General features: G+C 41.8%; 1 protein-coding gene across 1 annotated transcript; it reads right to left on the bottom strand.

Annotated features, from left to right (window-relative positions):
- Window positions 1-302: 302 nt before the first annotated feature.
- On the bottom strand, window positions 303-19,761 carry sgpp1b (sphingosine-1-phosphate phosphatase 1b). Its single transcript, XM_074661257.1, has 3 exons — window positions 18,491-19,761; window positions 7,249-7,338; window positions 303-998 (listed from the first exon to the last, which is right to left on the bottom strand). The coding sequence occupies exons 1-3, from the start codon at window positions 19,250-19,252 to the stop codon at window positions 447-449; spliced, it is 1,404 nt and encodes a 467-aa protein (XP_074517358.1). The 5' UTR covers window positions 19,253-19,761; the 3' UTR covers window positions 303-446.
- Between the last annotated feature and the right edge of the window lie 1,005 nt (window positions 19,762-20,766).

Below are 20,766 nucleotides of genomic sequence, written 5' to 3'. Positions count from 1 at the left end.
ATGTAAATATAAGACACAGGTCGTTTATCAGTAGCCGTCAGTGGCGTTTTCAGTCCTTCAGAAGCCACTCACTGTTTACTATGAATTAAGCTGGTGGAGGAGGAGGAGTGGATGTTTGGCTCAGTGCGTCCTGGGATCAGGAGGAGCCGTCGGATTTGATTTTAAATAAATCTAAAAGAACAGAACAGAGAGATATCACTCGCCACAGGAACAGCTGAATAGCTCCCGGCTGCTCCTAGTACATCCTGAACCCAACCTGAGCCAACGATGGGGGAAAAACTGATAACACGTCAGCATCCAGGTCAGCTTGTAGGCTTTAATTCACCTCAGTCCTGACCCAGAGGGCTACAGAAAGGGGTTCTGGATGAGACATCTGGTCTGACAACAGCATTAAGTGAACATTTAGAGGGTCACTTCACTGTTTCAAAGACTGACTGAACATCCAATCAGGAGAGCTGAATGTAGCTGAAGAGTAACGGGACCCCGAAGAGCACGTTGAAGCCCACCGCCCCGTAGACGATGTAGCGGTACGGCAGCTCCACCTCCATGTGCTGCCTGGCCTTCCTCACGTCCGTGCTGGGCACACCGAACACCCAGCACACCAGCGGGATGGTGAGGGCCTTCATCAGTGCCCGCGTGGCCATCAGCACCAGCACGCCCAGGAGGACCCGCAGCAGGGCCATGCCCACCAGGCCGGCGCTGAGGGCGGGCATGGTGAAGGGCAGCTGGTCAAGCGGCGGGTCGGGTATCAGACCTATGAGGTGGTTGACGTGGGAGGCCAGCGCCACGCCGGCGCCCGTGCCAAGGATCTGAGCAGTGTCGCCCCGCGAGGTGCTCCAGGTGTCCAGGGTGAAGGAGAAGAGGCCCAGGGCCAGGTGGAAGGAGATGATGATGAGCGGGGCGTAGCGGTGCGTCAGGTTGAAGCCGTCGATCAGGTCCAACGCCGGCAGGAAGAAGAGCAGGATGAGGACGCTGTACAGGACGCCGACGATGACGTCCTGGAGGAAAAACAAACAGAGAAACAGAAGGTTAGGGACGCCATTATCCAGACTCTATCACACAGAGGTCAGGGTTATGTTTAGGGGCAGAATATATGAGTGCAACTGCCGACCAGACACTAGGAGACTTTGAAAAGACTTTTATCGATGGAGATCACGGGAGCGCGCCGCAGCTCTAGCAAAACTCTTGTGATTTTATTCCAACGTTGGAAATATGTCTGCGACAGTGAAATTGCTTGAAAAGTTGTTTGGTGTATAAGGTCGGCATAAACAGTCCTCATACAAACAGAGGTTATGACTCCGGAGTCCGTATTATTTATCAAATTACACTTAGGAACGATCTTAAGAGCCAACGTCAAAGTAAGAAAGACATATTTATTTGTTATACTAACAACCGAGTCTGGTAATAACCTTTAGGAGCAACTCTCAAGTGATCAACAGCCAATCAGACACAAGTATTAAACCTTTCCTAGATATTACATCTGAATAATAAACTTGGACGTTTTGTTGTGTAGATATTTATTTCCTGCTGATGGATAAAGGAAGTTGAGGACAGGAAGCAGGACATCAGTGAGCTCAACATGGCGGTGATCTCTGGACTCAAACACAAAGGTCATCTCAGTCGATTATTTATTGACCCGAGCAGCAGACTGACAGTTGGCTTCCTGCTCCAACGTTTACTGTACGTGTGGATTTAACCTCTCACCGCGCTGACCGAAGAACCATTTCTGATGATTCAGAGAGCAAACCCGTTGTTCTTTGTCAGCATCTCGATTATTTTTAGAGACAACCTGAAATAAGTTAAACGCTTCAGTGCTGCCATCTCAACCTGAACATTCAGTTAGCTAAATGTTACCTAAATATGACTCCCTATAGTTTTTTGTTCCACAACTAGATTTAGACATTTTCTGCACTTTTTTCTAGGATAGAGTTTCATGTTTAATCACAAAGAAAAAAGGTTTGTAGATTTTAAATTTTAAACTGCTAAAAGAGCGCTGGTATCGGATCTGTATCGGTGTGGGAACAGTCAGATTGGATTGCATCCCTAGTGTGTCTTGTTGGTTTGCATGCCTGTCCCTGTATTTACCTACATGAATATCATGTAAATGAGAAACCTGGTTAATGTATTTGTAAGGGTAGAACTTCTTCTGGGGAAACTGGATTTTTTCAAAGTGTGTACTGTATGTGTGCAGCAAAGACTATGTGTGCTTACAATGGGTGGAGGGTAACATGTAATAGTCCCTCTTCAGGCTGACTCAGGTGTGCTCAGTATTTACTTTGCTGTGTCTAAACAGTGTCTACTTTCCCAGGATGAGAAATCAATGAGGGTTTACTGTAAATTTACACCACTCTGCATCCACCGGCTGCTACTGCTGCTGCTGCTGCTGCTGCTGCTGCTGCTGCTGCTGCTGCTGCTGCTGCTGCTGCTGCTGCTGCTGCTGCCTGGCAGGTTAGCCCACTTGGACGGAAATCAAGGTCCTGTTACAGTTTAAATATCTATCTGTCTGCTTAAATACACGTTGCGGTGCACATAAGCCCTGATCTCACAGTCAGTCAGTCATTAACCCGTGCTGAACGGTGAGCGCCAGAGCCGCAGTCACACGCTGGCACACTGCTCAGCAGGAACTCGTGTCCCGGCAGACTGACTCACAGTACAAGGACGCGTTTTACTGTCTGACCTTCTAAAAGGTTTCGCAGCAGCGAGATAACCAGCAGGAAACCCCTCACAGGGTTCACTGTGATTTATCACTTCGCTGCTGCCGCTGCAGACTTTTATCAGGCCTCTCTCTCTTTCTTAATGACAGTGAGTGAAAGCGTTCAGCTGCCTGTAATTTTCTCCTCCACTGACACAACTAGAGGGAGCTCTGGAACAATCTGAGCCGACTGATCTAAAAATGTCCAGAAAGAGGACGAGCGGGCGGCACGGAGCCCTGAAGAAACAGCACGTTGTAGATGCTTTTAACTTAAAGTGCTTTACAATGAGAATAAATGAGTGTATTTATGATCAGCGTGGGTGGAAACAGAGCTACTAATATCCCTCTATACGTGACTCCTGCCTGCGGTTCATGTGGAACCTTTAATGACTTAATGGATCCTGTTGTCAGCATCCATTAAATGATTGTATAAGCTCAATTTGTGGACGGCAAGTGAACGGTCTTCTTCCTCAAACATGCTGTCAAGTCAAATCAGCTAATGGTTATTTACATTATTGATATATGTTAATAATTTGGCCTATAAGATGTCAGAAAATTTGTGAAAAAGTCCAAACATATTCAGTTGCTTATCATAGAAAACTCAGCACATTTGAGAAGCTGAAACTTGTGAATTTTTGGCTAAAAAATAATTGCAATGATTATCTATTAGGGATGCATGATGACATCGGCAGATAAAGGCTTAAAAGTTAAATAAAGAGTTTCCTGTGACTTTTGAGATCAGAAAGAGGCTGAACTGGACGTTGCTAGCTAGTTTACAGCTAGCATCTGTAAAGTCGGTACTTTAGGATGATGAATAAACACGAAATGCACAAATTGCTTTCTATGTGAACACAACTTTAGACCCTTGGAGTTGGATTACGAGGAACTCACCAAACAAACACAGAAGGGTTAAAATATACGTCTCATTTACACTTTAAATTGAGCCTTTAAATGGAGGATGAATGTGAGTGAAAGTGCTCAGTGAGAAGTCTGGTGAAACGTGTCCAGATGTCAACAACATCATCAGTAGCAGATCAGCTTATTTTTGTCTCCGAGTTCTTCCTGCAGAACAAAGCAGGAGGAAGTAGTTTCATCGGGCAGGATGATTTCCAGAACACATTAAGCGCTTGGCAGGCCTGGCAGAGCAGACCGCTAATGGCTCGCCATGTGTCGGAGCTCCACTCCCTGAAACAACAACAGTCCCCCATGTGGGCCGACCGCGGAGCCTCCAGAACAGACTTCAGACTGTGTTATCAGCTGGAAACGAACTCTGTGCACGTCGACCTACAGATCTGATCCGTCTCATATTACTTCAGTTCTGAGGTCTCGACCCAAATGTTGTGTTTCTGAGATCATTGTTTAAACAAATCTAGAAAACATTAAGCTGCTGTCAGTGGTGATTTATGCAGTGGTGATATATGCTGCACATATATTAATATTCCGTGTTACTTACACTTTCACAAGGATGTCATTATCTCAGATGAATTGCAAAATAAACATCCATAAATGTGCATAGAAATCACAATGAAAAGACGCTACGTATAACTACAGAACTTGCCTGAGAATCGTTTTAATTTGTCATCTGTGAAATAAAGAAACAAAAAGCCTAAAGTTCAAAGTTTAAGCCCAGATGATGTAACTCACTGTTATATATAAACTTTTAAGTCTAGTCAAAGATCTCAAATATATCTGAATTACAAGGATTTTTCCGAGCTGATGTAATGATAATGGCATAATAAATAGCATCTTTGGTTTGAATATTTCACCCATTACTGTAGAAGTATGACATAGTCTGGATTAAGAAGCAGATGCAGATTATACGTGCATGTGGAAAAATATGGTTTCTTTGAGTTTACTGAATACTTAAGGGGAACTTTTAGGGAAGACCAGAGTTTAAGGGATTATAAAGATCTTACAGATAAACTGACATCACTAGTTACTGATGGAAAGTAACACTGATTGAAAACACAAGCCTGGGCTGAAATGTAAAAACAAATGACCATGACGAAGAGCAGCAGGAGTTTCTGCGTTACAGACGGATGATTTTATCCAGACAGAACCACGAGTGGTCACATTCATGCTTTGCATGGCATGTGGGAAAACGAGGAGGAGGAATGGGCTGAGGGAGAGGAAGAAGAGAAGGACATGCAGAGTACAAACTGTAACAGGAAGAAATAGTAAAAGTCTAATTTGTAGGAAGGAAACAGGTGGTTAACAGACAAACAATGCACTCGACTGATCTATTTTTAGTGTTTGGACCGTGTTATATCCTCTGATGCAGAACGTCAACAAAAATCGCACCAAAATTACATTTATATAACCACAATAACACACGGTAAAGCCCTAGAAATTTGCTGCTCTAAGTTAAATAATGTGTCAATGATTGGAGTCCTTGGATGATGACAGCATTTTAACTTGCACTGCACTGTGATGTTGTTCCTTTTTTCTGCTTTACATATAAAATAATGGCCAAATTTCTGCATTTTTCTTTTCTCTAGTCTTTATGTGCATATTTGTAATTGAGGTATGTAACGGAAAATAATCGGATTACATTACTTTTATGTTGTGATACTCGGATTAGGTCACTTGTTACACTTTTTAACAGCTAATTAGTGATTTTATCGGATTACATTTTTAAAGTAACCCTCCCAACCCTGGTTAAACGCCAGGACGGATGAGGCGTGCCTCGAGCTGCAGGATGACTCAGGTCTGAGTCCTATAAATTACTCATTGAACTGTAAATCTAATTAACTAATGAATGATTAATGACACCTTTTCAAGTCAGGCCAGAGGAGAAAACAGGAATATTATTTCTGTTGGGATGGTCACAGATGGAGCAGATGATCTGGTGAGTATATATTGGCCGCGACACCACCTGCAAGCAGCCACAAAAGGCCCTTAAAGAACGTCTCTGATGTGGCGTTACCTTCTGCATGTTTGTCTGGGAGGACGACGAGCGTACTGTAACGTCTGCCTTCCATCAATCCCTTCAACACAGCTGTGACCATGGGGAATGTTGCCACGGCGACAGACAGCCCAACCCCGGGACTGACATCATTTCCCAGTGAATGAAATTACCACAAACAACGTTAACGAGACCGACGCGTGGACAGAAGAACCCACACTCACACACACACACATCTGTGGTGACTGTTTGAATTATCTGCCAGAAGATTTTTGGTCCCAAAAATAACACTTATGAACTTATAATATAATCTGAATTCAGGGTCTTTAACCTCTCGGCTCTCTCGACTTTAACTTTGTTTTTTCTTTTTCTTTTATTCATTGACTTTATCAGCGCAATACTGAACAATGATTTTCACTTTATATGCTGCTTTTTTGTTATTGGTGACCTCTTGACAACCCTTTCAGAGTCTGTTATAACCCATGGGTGGGTTGCCACCCAGACTTTGAGAGATATGTAATGCTGTAGGGCATCAGGAGTAAACACACCCATTCAGGGGTGTAACATGATGTTTTCCATGACATACAGCAGTGATCTCATCCAGCCAAATCCCTGCTGTCGGCAAAAACTACAATCTACTAGTTACGTGAGAGCAGCAGATAAAAAGTTGCAGGAGCAAGTTTTTGCAGGCATGGGTCGGGATATTCCTCAGTGCTTTTCCAGTAAGAATTGAGAGATGTCTTAACCGCTTATACGTATCTGCAGTGACTGAGCAGAGATAGATACAGGCCCGAGCACGTTGGGGCCAGGATGCATAGTCCAGATTAGCTGTGTGTGGTAAAAGGTAGTAGAGCTGGAGAAGCTCTGCTCAAATCCCAAAAGAAAGAGAAGATTAAGTTCCAAAACGCTAAATGCTAAACACTGGACTGACCTCTGGGATACAGTAGAACATTTCCTCCAATAACAACAATCCCTGCTGGGTGTAAATGAGTAGCAGACACCTGGCCAGATGTCTGCTACTCATTTATAAAAAGCTGAAGCAAAACAAGTAATTTGAAGACGTCATCTTGGGCTTTGGGAAACACTGATCGACATTTCTCACCATTTTAGAGACCAAACAACTAACCGATTAATCAAGAAAATAATCAACAGATTAATCGACAATGAAAGTAATCATTAGTTGCAGCATTTATCTATCTATCCATCTATCCATCTATCCATCTATCTATCTATCTATCTATCTATCTACATTAGCGAGCAAAGTCGTGCTGATCTGAGGCAACAGAAAATGCACAGTTAAGTGTTGATTATTACAGTAAAGTCTTCCACACCTTTTTGTATGAAACTGTTAAACTAGCCTGAAAAATTGACCAAATTCACATTTCCAGTTATTTCAGACGTGTGTTGTAAGTACGTGTGGTTTTTCTGGGTGTCGTTACTTCTACAGTTACACAGGTGATTGTGTTGCTGACATCAGAGCCTGACGCCAGCTCAGCTCTGGAGCTGACGTGACCGCTGGTCGGATACCGTTTCCAACGTGTCAGCTATCGTGTTCAGACGGACAGAATGACGACAAAACTGGCACTGCAGGTGGCGAGGCCGACACCATCTGTGTGTGTGTGTGTGTGTGTGTGTGTGTTTGTGGACGTACCAGGACCGAGTGCATTCCCATGTAGATTCGGCTGACACAGACCAGCAGACACCAGCAGAGAGCCAAGCTGAAGCCCAGTGAGAACGGGTACTGTGGAGGTGAAAGGAGACACTTTTTAACAACAACAACACACAACATGGAGGTTAAACTAATTAGGCACATGACAATGACTTTTAATGAATAATATCCTCTTTGATTTAATCCACAGCTCTTCTGTTTTGTGTTGTTAATTGATTTCCAATAATAAATATATACATACAGTTTGCATAAAGCAGCATATTTGTCCACTCCCATGTTGATAAGAGTATTAAATACTTGACAAATCTCCCTTTAAGGTTCATTTTGAACAGGTAAAAAATGTGCGATTAGATTGCGATTAATCATGGACAATCATGTGATTAATCGTGATTGAATATTTTAATCGATTGACAGCCCTAGTTTTTAATATACAGTTAGGTGCATGTCTACTCTGCTTTGTCTTTGTTCTGCACCCAGTGACTCCATGCTATGTAATTCATACCTTTATTTGTTAATGAGTCTGTACATCAAAGCTGATCTGTCAACTTCCTGCATGTTTATTGATTTGACCTGCTGATTACAGTGATAATAAAATGATTGTGTGTGCTAGAGTCTTTGTTCAGTGTGCAGATTGTAACAAGCACCGATAACACGTCGCAGTGATGTAGTGGACACGATGTGCAGCGGACATCATAAATATTTCAGCAATTCTGCTGTTTCTTTATTAGATGTACTCGTCATCCTGTAGCGGGGAGGAGCGGGAGGGGAAGAGGGTTCACACTGCAGCGTAAAGTGTCTAAAGTCAGGTTGTTTTCCCTCATGTGACTCAGATATTTCAAGTTTCTTCTAATCAGTGTAAAACTGCAAAAAGCTGCACTGACTCACAGTTCCTCAGTTTGGATCTGGGTCACATGAATACATGGATTAAAATCAGATCCAGAGCCATGAGACCTGCATGTGATGTGAGAACTCAACTCAGCAGTCAATTTTATGTCATTCGACCGTCTGCGGCTCGTCTGGGCAACGTCAGCATGATGAACAGAGAAAACCAGAGAGAACCAAAACTCACAAACTGAACAAAATCAAAACGTATTCAGTGCCACCCACATGTGTTTCATACAAGGGCAGTTTGGAGATCCTTTAGTACACTTAACAACCTGACATCCCAAAGTCCCTGGTCCACACTAAGTAAGGGATAATGTACAGCGAGCCGGTCATTGTTGTGAAATAAACCCTGACAGGGCTATGCGGCATGTCTTGCATCGCCCTGAAGGGGTTTATATCACAACATGGACCCGCTAGCTGTACATTATCCTGCTTATGACACAGCTACTTACTTAAGAAATCAATAATATGACACAAAAATAGTTTGCCAGAGTCCGACATCAGACCTGCGCCCATAACAACGCTCTGTTATAAAGAAATAACAGACTTCAGAACAGACTTGAGTATTCAACAAAAAGGTCTTTAAACACCGGGGCGTGACGAATAAACAACATGAAAATGCGAAATACTCGCCTGCAAATATTATACATCCAGGGCTTTTATTATAAAAGGTAAGAACGGAACGAGTGGATCTGGTCTGCGCTGCCATTTGTCAAGGTTGTAAAGAGTAATAAAGTTTTCCGTTTTGGTTCAGACTACGGAGCCTCTGTGTTGTTGTTTCATAAATATAGGCATAATTCAATCGGTTTTGAACAAAGTGATTGGTTGATATCTTTATTCGCGGTGCGAAAGCTCAGAAAATCTACCTTGTTACGGAAAAAAGTATGTCGGTTTTTCAACGCGTAATATTTGCGTTCTGTGTGAAAGTATTCATGGGAAAAACATTTGGAAAAAATATATTGAAGTGCGAATTAACCGGTGTGTAAAGGCCTTAAGGCTCTAACTAATTTCCTTGATTAATCAAATTATCATTTTGTCAGTAAAATATCAGAGAACAGGGAAAATGCCCATCACAATGTCCCGCAGCTGAGGGGGATGTTTTTAAATTACATGTTTTGTCTGATCAACAGTCTAAAACCCAAAGATATTCAGTTTATTATCACATAAAACAATTGAGAGGCTCAAACAAAAAGGTACATTTGGCATTTAAGAATGAAAAACTTATGACGTTAATCACATGATCAAAACAGTTGCTTGACAATAAAGATGTTCTGTCAGTTGGCTGATTGTTACAGCTCTAAAATAAAGCTGCATATGAGCAGTGACGTGCAGGTCTGCAGTGTGAACGCAGCCAGAAAGAGAGAAAAGAAAATGAGTGACAGCGGAGCCGGGAGAAAGAGACGACGGATGAAAGCTGCTGAGGTTTGCACACTTGTTAAAAGCCTTTTGTTCCCTTCATTGTTGTTGAGACAGCTCAGATTTCCTCTGACAGACCAGAATTACATGACAAATCCCAAACCATCACTGGGACTCCCTCCCACACCTCCAGCCTTCAGGGGGAAACATTGCATCAGAGCTGTGTGATCGGGTCGATGCTAATTAAACAGGGCTAATATAAGGCACTGGTTTAATGCTACTTACAGATGTTGCCTACAAATAAGGTTAAAATGTAAGACTTTATCACACGTATCTGTGTCACTATCTCACACAAACATTTTACAGTGTAACCAGAAGGTGGAAAATACATCCATAATCACTGTAGAGCTGCAACGATTAATCGATTAGTTGTGAACTATTAAATTAATCGCCAGCTATTTTGATAATCGATTTATCGGTTTGAGTCATTTTTTAAGAAAACAAAAGTCTAAATTCTCTGATTCCAGCTTCTTAAATGTGAATATTTTCTGATTAAACTGAACATCTTTGAGTTGTGGACAAAACAAGAGATTTGAGGACGTCATCTTGGGCTTTGGGAAACACTGATCGACATTTTGTGACATTTTATAGACCAAACAACTCATCGATTAATCGAGAAAATAATCGACAGATTAGTCGACAATGAAAATAATTGTTAGTTGCAGACCCAAATCATTGTGTCATATATTTAGACAAGAGGAACTGAGAAACAATAAACACTAATATCTCATTTTTGTCCAGCCTGTGGCGTCATCTTTACATTTTCTCCATTAAATATTTTTTTTGTCATGTTCTAAGGCGCCAACAGTGATTTCTTAAATGACATTTAGCTTTTCCAAAGCACTCAGAGACTAATCTCATCGTGTACTTCATGAACTCTGCTCTCCTTGTAGTGTGAACATGTTATCTACTTTGTTTAAGTGTTGCTGCAACAATGTCGGATGTCTCCCGGCAGTCAGTGTTTCAAGGTCCCTGAATTAACACTGTAAACTGATAGACGGCCATAACAACGATGTTCATGGGCCATTTTACAACCTGCATTAGCCTGATGGATAAAAAGATAGCAAGCTGTTTTACTGCCAGCGCTGGCTGCTGCTGCTGCTGCTGCTGCTGCTGCTGCTGAATATTATTGGACTAATGTATTTCTGTAACACAGAGATAACCTTTACTCCAAATAATGGCTGCTTATCTGCCAAAGAGGTCGTTAGAGAAGTACACAAACTGACCACAGCTCAGATTTACCTGCAATCATGTTCTAATTTCACAGCTTGTGCTGCTTAATGGAAAATAAAATAAAAATGATTCACATATTTTACTGTCAAATAATTTATCCACACTTTCTGCCCAGTTCAAAAAGTTTTCAAAACTTGTGCTAGTTTGGTGCATTCACCTTTTTGCTCTTGTTCAACTCTGTAATATTTAGTTTTGGTGTCTAGTGTTTTTTTTTTTATGACTGTCCTCAAATAATTTGTTTTGTTAAACAATTTAAATTTATGCTGTGTGGTAAACCCAAAGACAATATTCCACACTGTGGAATATTGTTTTTGAAAGAAAACTGAGATATATATTTTGAGCTTCTGACCCATTTCAAGCAAAAGCAGTTAGTGTCAACAATAATTTGTAGCTATGCTAGCGGTGTGGCTCTAAGGATGGCAATGTCGGTCCACCGGACTGAAATATCTCAACATCCAACCCAGTCGCCAGAAAAAATGTTGGCATTGTACGTTTCTGCAAACCATGGATACGTTGAATGTTGACGTTTCTGAACCAAAATTACGTTTCATAAATACGTTTCATATCAGTCTCATAAAGATCATGGTTTGTGTTCAAATAATAATACAACAGCATAAAATAACAAATGTAACAACGGAAGAAAAACACCTAGTTAGGTTTAGGAAAGAAGTATATGGTTGGGCTTAAAACTACTACGTTTGTACAGTTCAAATTAAACTGAACTCACTTCCTCCCACAGTCCAAAGACATGCAGGTCAGGTTAATTGTTGACTCTAAATTGCCCGTAGATGTGAGCGTGTCTCACTGTCTCAATGTGTCAGCCCTGCGATAGTCTGGCAACCTGCCCTATTTACATTTTAGCCATTTAGTCTGCAAACAGAAAAATCGTACTCAAGGTCTCCCTCCCTCAGTCGATCGCAAGCTGCTGCGTCAAATATGTGACTGTCTGGTTTAAGTCAGACCGACTCCTGGGAGACTCTCCTACAGGTGTCTCTCTAACCACCGGGCTTCACTTCAAAGTGTCAATTATAAACCGAGACCTCTTTCAGAAATGAGGTCAGTGCGGAAGGAGGTTCTGGTTGAGAAACAGGCGTCTTTATGTGAGTGGATTATCTGACGCAGCCGCCCGACATGCTCAGACCAACGCTGTGTTTGGAGAGTGTGAGGGGAGGGATGGGGGCAGGGCGAGGATACCATCAGCGGAGATGTTGTCCAAACAGCGTCCTCTGTCCAAACAGAGGATGTGTTCCCGGGTCCCACGGCCGTGTTTGCACGCTCGCTCTGGCCTCGCGCCTGTGACCGCGGCGGTCGCCTCGTGCAAAGTTTTATGGACGTGGTGTTTTTTTTGTGTGGCTTGTGGTTCTCTGCACACTGCTCATTGACTGTTAGCCTCAGTGTTGGGTTAGATCTGCGCTCCCTCACGTGACATATACTGTAAACTGAACACACACGCACACACCAAACCACACAGCTCCCAGGGTGTGCTGTGTTTGACTTTCAATGCTGCCAAGATGTAAACTCGTTGGGTTTGAGGCTACGCACAAGTTGTGAACATCCTTCTTATGTTGGAAGTCGATAATACCGCAGAAAAAGACCTAATTACTTTTTATTACGATATGTTTGATTTGGTAACTAGAGACTCCAACTTCACACATTTGCAGCTCAAAATGTCAACAGGAGAAAAAAACGTCATAATAATCTCTACTTTTGAAGGAAACAGAAATGATTTTAGGTTGATATTCATCTGCAATTTGAATGAGAACACAATGTAGAAGTCAGGGTGGGCGTTAGGAAATGCTATACAGTTAAACTCATTCATGGTCGCAGGAAAAAACTGCACTGTTCCCACCTAATGTTCCAGCTCAAGGGAGAGGAAGTGTCACACAAAGCCTGTTTACCATCATGTTTTCTGCTCTGGCTCTACTGGGCGACATTATGAGACTTCATCCAACTTTTCATCTGGTTTAATCTGCTCTCCATCACTTTCCCTCCACCTCTCAAGGTTATTTTCTCCTCTTTTATCCCTCACTTATCTGTATTAATCTCCTCTTCTCTCCATCTCTTGCCCTCTAGTCTCATCTTGTCTTATCTCCTCTCATCTACTATCTAATCTTTTCTCTACTTCCTCCCTCCCTTTGACTTCTCTCACCTCCTTGAGCTGCTCTTTTCTGTTTTCTGTCCCTCGTCCCCTCTCTTATTAAACTCTTACCAGTATCTTCCATAGAGAGAGACATCTGGCACTAGTTAATGTCTGAGCTGGAGGAGGGCGCTGGGATGGGAGGAGGACTGTCTCCCTGTGCCCATCTGAATCCAAACATTCTTGCTTTGCTGAGACAAGTCAGCTGAGGCAGCGATACACAGCAGGAAAACTAACAGAGAGACTACGGCGAGCAGCAGGGGACGTGAAGGACATCCTCCTCTGGTCAGAAGAATTAACAGTTATCTGTCAATCTCTTAATTAGTTCAGTTTTTGAATTGAATATGGCGCCTTTACAATTCCTGACACTTTGTAGAAATACTTCTAAACTGCTATTTTTGTATTATGCAAGAAAAAAATGTTTTGGAAATATGGTGAAAAATGTTTAAAGAAGAAATAAAAACTATCTCTGTTGGAATATTTTATTTTATTTTCTTGACATCAAAATCTATATCAGTTTAAGGGTACGCTATGTTTAGAATATTTTCGACAGTTTATCTTGCCGTGAGACAACCATACAGTCTAGATTTCCGACGGGGAACTGAAGCCGTTATCGATGCTCTCGCCAAAGCAACCAGACTCCATTGAAAAAAAATTTAATTTTACCTCGCAGAACATGGGAGTTGCTGGTCTACCGCTTCCTCGATCGGTTAGTTTGTTTGTGCTATTGTGTGACTTTGGTGAATCCGAACTAACCAATCAAGGCTGCAGTAGACCAGAAACTCTGTGTCCTGCGAGGTAAAATTACTTTTTTTCCCCCAATGGAGTCTGGTAGCTATGGCGAGAGCATAGATGGGTACAACAGCTTCAGTTCCCTGTCAGAAAGGGCTGTCTGACTGCAAGGTAGAGCGGTGAATTACAGTGAAGTACTTTTCATAGATCTGCGTAAGAACAGTAAATGAGAAGAGCCTGAACAATGACATGTGAGGCCAAAATAAACGTGAGAGCATCAGGTTCAAAAGGTGAGACAGACAGTCTTATCTGGTGTTCCTGGGTCAGCAGTTTGTATTTTAAGAATAGAGATTGTTTTGTTCAGTGTTTAACAAAGACCTGTCAAATTTGAGAGCTTTTCTGAAATGTCATACGACTCCTCGTGTGTTTCCAAACTGAGGTTGACGAGTGGAGAAAGACCCGTGAGGAGAAATGTGAGAGCTACAGACACTAAATCAGTCTTATCTTGAAGCCCCACACTCGGAGGTCAGGGGTCGGCTCTCTTATCTCCTGCTCTGGCAGACAGACGGGGAGGCACAGAGTCGTAAATCAATCTCACCCCTGCTCTGCTCTCGCCCGCCGTGATTCAAGCAAGACAATACAGGGATCCCACGCAGTTTTCTTTTCAAAACTCTGGGCTTTTTTCCCCACACCCACACCAAAATAATGACTGTTGAACATGAAGCAACAATTGGAGAAGATGACAAGGCATTATGGGAATTTTACTTAACAAGAAGTGGTAATCAGTGCAGTGTCTCTGGCCTACAAGTGCAGATAATTGTTGCAGAGGAGTCGTCAAATCAGCAAGGAACATGTTCCTTTCTTTGCTGGAAGCGTTGTACAACTGTGCACATTTTAAGTACAACAACAATGTATCCTCATACAACGTATCCTCATACAACGTACCCTCATACAACGTATCCTCATACAACGTATTCTCATACAACGTATCCTCATACAACGTATCGTATGATATCTTACGAAAAGTTATTTCTAATTTTTCGGGAATTTCCCTACGAATATCCACATGTCACACTCGTCACATGCATACAGTCTTTTCAAAATAAAAGTTTGTGTTTTGGGTTAAAATAACTCCAGAAGTTGCGTAACTCGCGTAACCACGAAAGTCAACGTTGACTTCTGGTTTCACACGGGATACGAACGGCGTTCTCCTGGGCGAAAGTCAGGTGTTTTTTTTTTTACCCACCCATCCATCCCGACCTCCTCCCTACCAAAGTGTACAGTGTACCACTGCCGCCATTTTGGACTGAAAACCCTTAATATATTTATAATATTTTATTGTTCATCACAAGCCATTTCAGTAGAATATGATAATAGAATAGAAATAATATTGTTTTACTTTTGTACGGCACTTTTTAGGCGGACGTTTTACTGGCGTCTGGTAGTCGCTTTCAGTCCAAAATGGCGGAAGCGTAGCTCTGCTGCTGGGTGTTGAACAACTGACTTTCAACTCTTGGCAATATACGTTCTTTGTTCCTGCGCGGTGTTCATGATTATATGGATTAAATGCATATTGATTTTGTGGGATATATACAAATTACAGTTAATTATTTTTCGTAAGTATAGCTAGGAACGGCGCATGAGAACAACAGGGGCAAAATTTATCGTTACAATTAATTGTTTCGTCTATAAAATGTCATAAAAGTGCTCGTCGCAATTTCCCAGAGCCCAAGATGACGTCTTCAACTTGTTTATTTTGTCCATCAACCCCAAAGATATTAAATTTACAGATAAAAAGCAGCAAATATTCATATTGTTGTGGCTGAAACCAGCAAATGTTTGGTATATTTTTTTGCTAGAAAAATGACTCAAACAAAAATACAAATGTTCTGCCTTAACGATAAAATCAACATATTGTTCCAGAAATGTGCCATAAAGTCTGAGGAGCAGGATAAGCTTCCACACAGTGGCTGAATTTTCCTCATCTATCAGTTCTATGAGAATCAAATGGACTTCCTGCAGTTCGTTGATCACGTTCCTCTCAGTGTGGATGCACAGTGAGACAATGGAAGTGGACTAACACAGACTTTCTGTTGGCTTTTACAGACTGGACACAATAGAGTGCTGTTCCTCCTGAGTGAATAGGAGGAGATGAGGAGTAGAACAGCAGAGAACAGGCTGTTAAAACTAAAACGCCTGCATGCATGTTATTACAACCGTCTGGGACCCTTCCGAACTTGGCCAAAGTTGAGGAAGTGGTGAAAGTTTGTTTGAATTTGTAGCCACATGTGTTAGCATGCTCAATTAGCATAAATGATTGAGCTGTTAACATGCTAATTTGCAGAATTTTAAATGCCAAATGTCACCATGTTAACATCCAACAGGTGTTAGCATTTAGCACAACATACGGCTGAGTCAAAGCACAACGCAGGCGGACAAAATATTTTCATAAATCAATGAATCTGCTGCCTATTTTCGCTGTATATTAATCATCTTTTTTGCCCTATAAGATGTCAGAAAATAGTGAAAAATTTCCATCACAATTACCAATTGACATACTTAAATTGCTTGTTTTGTCTGACCAAAAGTACAAAATCCAAAGATAATCAAACATAAATCTGTGTATATGTTGTATATATTGTCATATCCACCTACCTCATGTATATAAAGCAATCTGTTAAATGAATCATCCAATATTTATGCCAGCACCCTTTGCATTCTGCATCATTGCACGATTGTATTACTGTCTATATATGCCATTGTTGTTGCTGTTGTATTCTTATAGCCTACATTTTTTAGATATATTTATATCTGTACATAGTAGTCAAAGTTCATGTTTTACCTCGTTCAGCTCTGTTGTCCTCGTTTTTAGCTGTCTATGTCTATTTTTGTGTAAGTACATTGAGAGCAACTAAAAACCGGAGTAAATTCCTTGTATGTTTACACATGCTTGGCCAATAAAGCTGATTCTGATTCTATTATAATATATAAATGACATATATAGACATTTTTGCATAAAATGTGATCCAATCAATTGATTTTATCATTAAAATTGTGGCTGTATTTTCTGTTGATCAGGCCTCTACATTTGTTATCCATCTAAAAACTTTCTTTCCTGCTGTGTAATGATCATTATATCATCACGGGACTCTTCCTTTGGTTGTAGGACTGTAGACTTTTAGCCTTGTTTTACCCACAAAGAGCTTGATTTCACTGTAGTACAAACAGTAAAGAGTCAACAAGGTGCTCGTACAGCTGAACAGCCGCTGCTGGCGTCTGTCACTGTATCCACCGGGCCGACCGCACATCAATTGTTAATGACGCAGCTTCAGAGGGCAAAGTCTCAGTGATCCTGTATCAAGAGTTGCCACTTGGCAGATGTTATCTATTGTTGTTATAGAATAGACGAAGGGGGGATGATACCATGGGCCATGTATACTAGTAGATCACAGGTTTGAGCCTAAATAAGCCAGTTTCACTGTGTCCTTGACAAGGGCAGTGAGGCAAGACAATTTCCATCTTACACTGTGGGAAATATGGACACCAAGTCACACATCCAGTAAAGTATGGAAACACTTTGGGTTTCACATATTGACAGGAAAAGCAGAGCTAGACATCACGGCTTAAGCTGCATGCTAACTCTGTCACGGACAGGAAATGTTATCGTATCGCGGTAACGTGGCGGTCGAGCCGGCCGTCGCTCTCGTCTCCGTGGTCAAATGGGCCGACGCTAGAACTGTAGCGCACCCATATACTAACATTTATGTTAAATGCATTCAAATGGCCCCGATGGAGCTGACCATGGATGGATAAAGAGAACGGAGCTGATGGGAGAGCTAGAGACCACCTTGGAGAATATATATATATATATATTTTATGAGTGTTATTGAAGGAACCTGACATCAAAGATTTTTATTGTCAATGCTTGCTTTGCAGGAACTGACTAATAAATAAAGAACCTTGAAATGTGTTCCTGGTGTTTCTGAATGTGCAATTAAAGTGAAATGTTGTGAAACACAACAACAGGAACTTTCTCAGTTTCTTCTGTGGAAATCAGGAGGAAGTAGCTCCTGCAAACTTCCTCTTCTCTGCCTTTTAACACATTAACAGCATGTTAATGGTCCCATATTATGTTAATTTTCAGGATCATACTTGTATTTTGTGTTTCTACTAGAACATGTTTACATGCTGTAATGTTAAAAAAACACTTTATTTTCATCATACTGTCTGCCTGAATATACCTGTATTTACCCTCTGTCTGAAACGCTCCGTTTTAGTGCATTTCAACGGAACTGTGACTAAATTGTAACAGAATTGCGTTGCTAGACAACAGCTTGGGTCCATGTTTACTTCCTGTGAAAGTATCGAAACACTCAATCCACAAGGAAATACACAAAGCCAGTATTCAGAAACTCTGCATTTGAAACAAGCTGTCAGGATTTCTGCCCGTTCGTGATGTCACAAATATACAATATTTAGACCCTTGACACAATTTTAAACGTAAACATTCTAAATGTGTCCCAGTTTATTTCCGGTTGCAGTGTATGTGAATGTCATCACCTGACAGGAAGTACACATGGACCCAAGCTGTTTCCTAGCAACGCAATTCTGTTGCAATTCTGTCAAAATGCACTAAAACGGAGCGTTTCAGACAGAGGGTGAATACAGGTATATTTAGACAGACAGTATGAGGAAAATAAAGGGTTTTTAGAACATTACAGCATGTAAACATGTTCTGGTAGAAACACAAAATACAAGTATGAACCTGAAAATGAGCCCGATGTGGGACCTTTAAAGTAGATGTACATTGCTGTAACTTACGTCCCAGCGGCCGTAGGTCATGAAGAACAGGGAGAATGGGATGGCGGTGCCGGACATGGCGTGTGTGGACGGCATGCTGTACTCAGAGTTGTAGAACATCTCCACTTTGACCACCGGTGGTGAAGCGGGTCGGGACCAGCCGATCACGTCCTTGGTGCACTGCCCCATATACATGACCCAGACCCAGACCATGATCAGCCTCCTGCTCACGAAGGCGTCTATGTTCCACATGATGAACGGGAAGAAGGTGATGTAGAAGAGCTCGTTGCCCAGCTCGGTTCCGAAGGTGAACATGTAGTAGAGGAAGCGGTTCTGGATGAGGAACTCCTGCCCGGCGTCGCCCGTTAGAGAGTTCTTGCGGAGGGGTTTCACGGTGCTGCTCTGTGGGAGACCCGGGTCTGAGTCCGGCCGGTTCTTACTGTTCCTCCCGGTTCCGAACGTCTCTCCTCCGGCGGTCGCTGCGGACACAAGCGCTCCGTTCTGCGAAGGGTTTTCACTCTCCTCTCCTCTGTGTTTGGACTCGGTACCCCTCTTCCGAACTGTTTTCTCTCCTTCTCCAGCTCCGATGTTCTCGCTCTCATTCTCCCCGGTGAGGTGAGGATGCTGAGCCCCGTTGTTGTGTGAGTGAGTCCGGTCTGCGTCCTTGCTGCTGCTGGTTCTGGTAAACGTCCCGTGAACACCACAAAAGCGCTGAAAACGGGCAACAAGATGCGGGTCTTGTAGATAGTGGTACAGCTCTACTAAACGGCTACTTTTCTCCATATTTACCCCGGTGTTCTCACCACAACACACGGCTGGAAGAAGCAACACAGACTCCGCTACTTCCAGCACCAAACACTGGACCAAACTAGCTCCTCCGGCTAACGGTAGCTAGCTCCCAGCACGGCCTAAAGAAGGAGGCTGGGTAACGGGTATGTTTAAGTCAAGCTGCGAAACGCAGAGCAGATTCTACTGCGCATGCGCAATACCCCAGAACTATGACGCGTGTTTTATCCTCCTTCAACAGGCCTTGGCTCGCGCAGCTAACGGTAGCTAATTAGCCCGTGCATCCTGGCGGACTGAACCGCTTTTTAAACTACAACAAGTTATAACGGCGGGTTGCATTATTTAAAATAAAAAGAAAAGATAATGATGTGTCCGGTAAAGTGGTAACGGACTAACTGAACGTCTCGATTCTAGTTGGACAGCGTCCGGATGCGTTCAGTGACCCGTTAATCGGAGCTCTCTGAGTACTAATATCCAACTGACAGATCTGATCTGAGGAGCACTCAGGGGAGCGCGCCTTACATGGTGCCTTCTGGTGCTGTCGGAAATTTCGCAATTCTTTGGTGACGTTCAAATGAACGCAGGATTCATATATATTTTTCAGATATAAGTTTTTAGCAACCTTGATGGGAGTATTATTATACTACACATATTTGTGAATTTATATTATATTTATTTAAAATATTTGTGTATCAGAAATATATTTATTAAGCTTATTTTGTATACGTGGATTTTTTTTTTTTATATTTATATACAATGATAACGTTTTTTTGTGTGCAGTGAAAAAGTTAGAAAACTTTCCTCACTCAAATCAGGAAATATCTCATCAAAGAAAAAGTAAACAAGCCCAAGAGACCCAAACTTCTATACTCGACCACTTGACATTCAGACCTTCATGTTTACTTATTTTAATTTACAGAAAATATTTCAAAAATAAATCTGTATGATAAAAAGCTTTCGAGGTGGGGTGCATTGGGGAGATTTGGACTCATGACCTTAGCATTCAAGCCCTGCATATAAACTGTATTAAAGTTTACTTTTAGTTTTACTCATTCTTCTTTAATGGTGACATTGAATTATGATGATTATGAAGGGCTTTTTAAAAACACATTTTATTATCATATCTACTTAAGGCTTTGGTTGAAAACTGGAAATTGTGTTTTTATCATTAACTATTGAATGTTTAGATGCAAGAACACAACAAAAAGTAGATACAAAATATTAATATAGAATATTAAAAATATCTTACGATGAAGAATAAAGAACGTTTTGTTATAAATCGACATTATTACATCGTTCCAAGAGTCTCTCAGCTTGAGCCTCTAAAGTTTGAGTTTGGTAGGAGCACTTGAAGGCAACAGTAGTTCCGGCGCGCACGCACAGTAGACATGCTCCAGACGTCACGACGTAACGTGACCGCGCATAGTGTGCAGCCCCATTATGATGAGATAGATAGATAGATAGATAGATAGATAGATAGATAGATAGATAGATAGATAGATAGATAGATA

This window comes from Sebastes fasciatus, chromosome 15 (assembly GCF_043250625.1).
Source record: "Sebastes fasciatus isolate fSebFas1 chromosome 15, fSebFas1.pri, whole genome shotgun sequence".
NCBI classification, from domain to species: domain Eukaryota; kingdom Metazoa; phylum Chordata; class Actinopteri; order Perciformes; family Sebastidae; genus Sebastes; species Sebastes fasciatus.
This window is presented reverse-complemented; position numbering and strand designations above follow the sequence as displayed.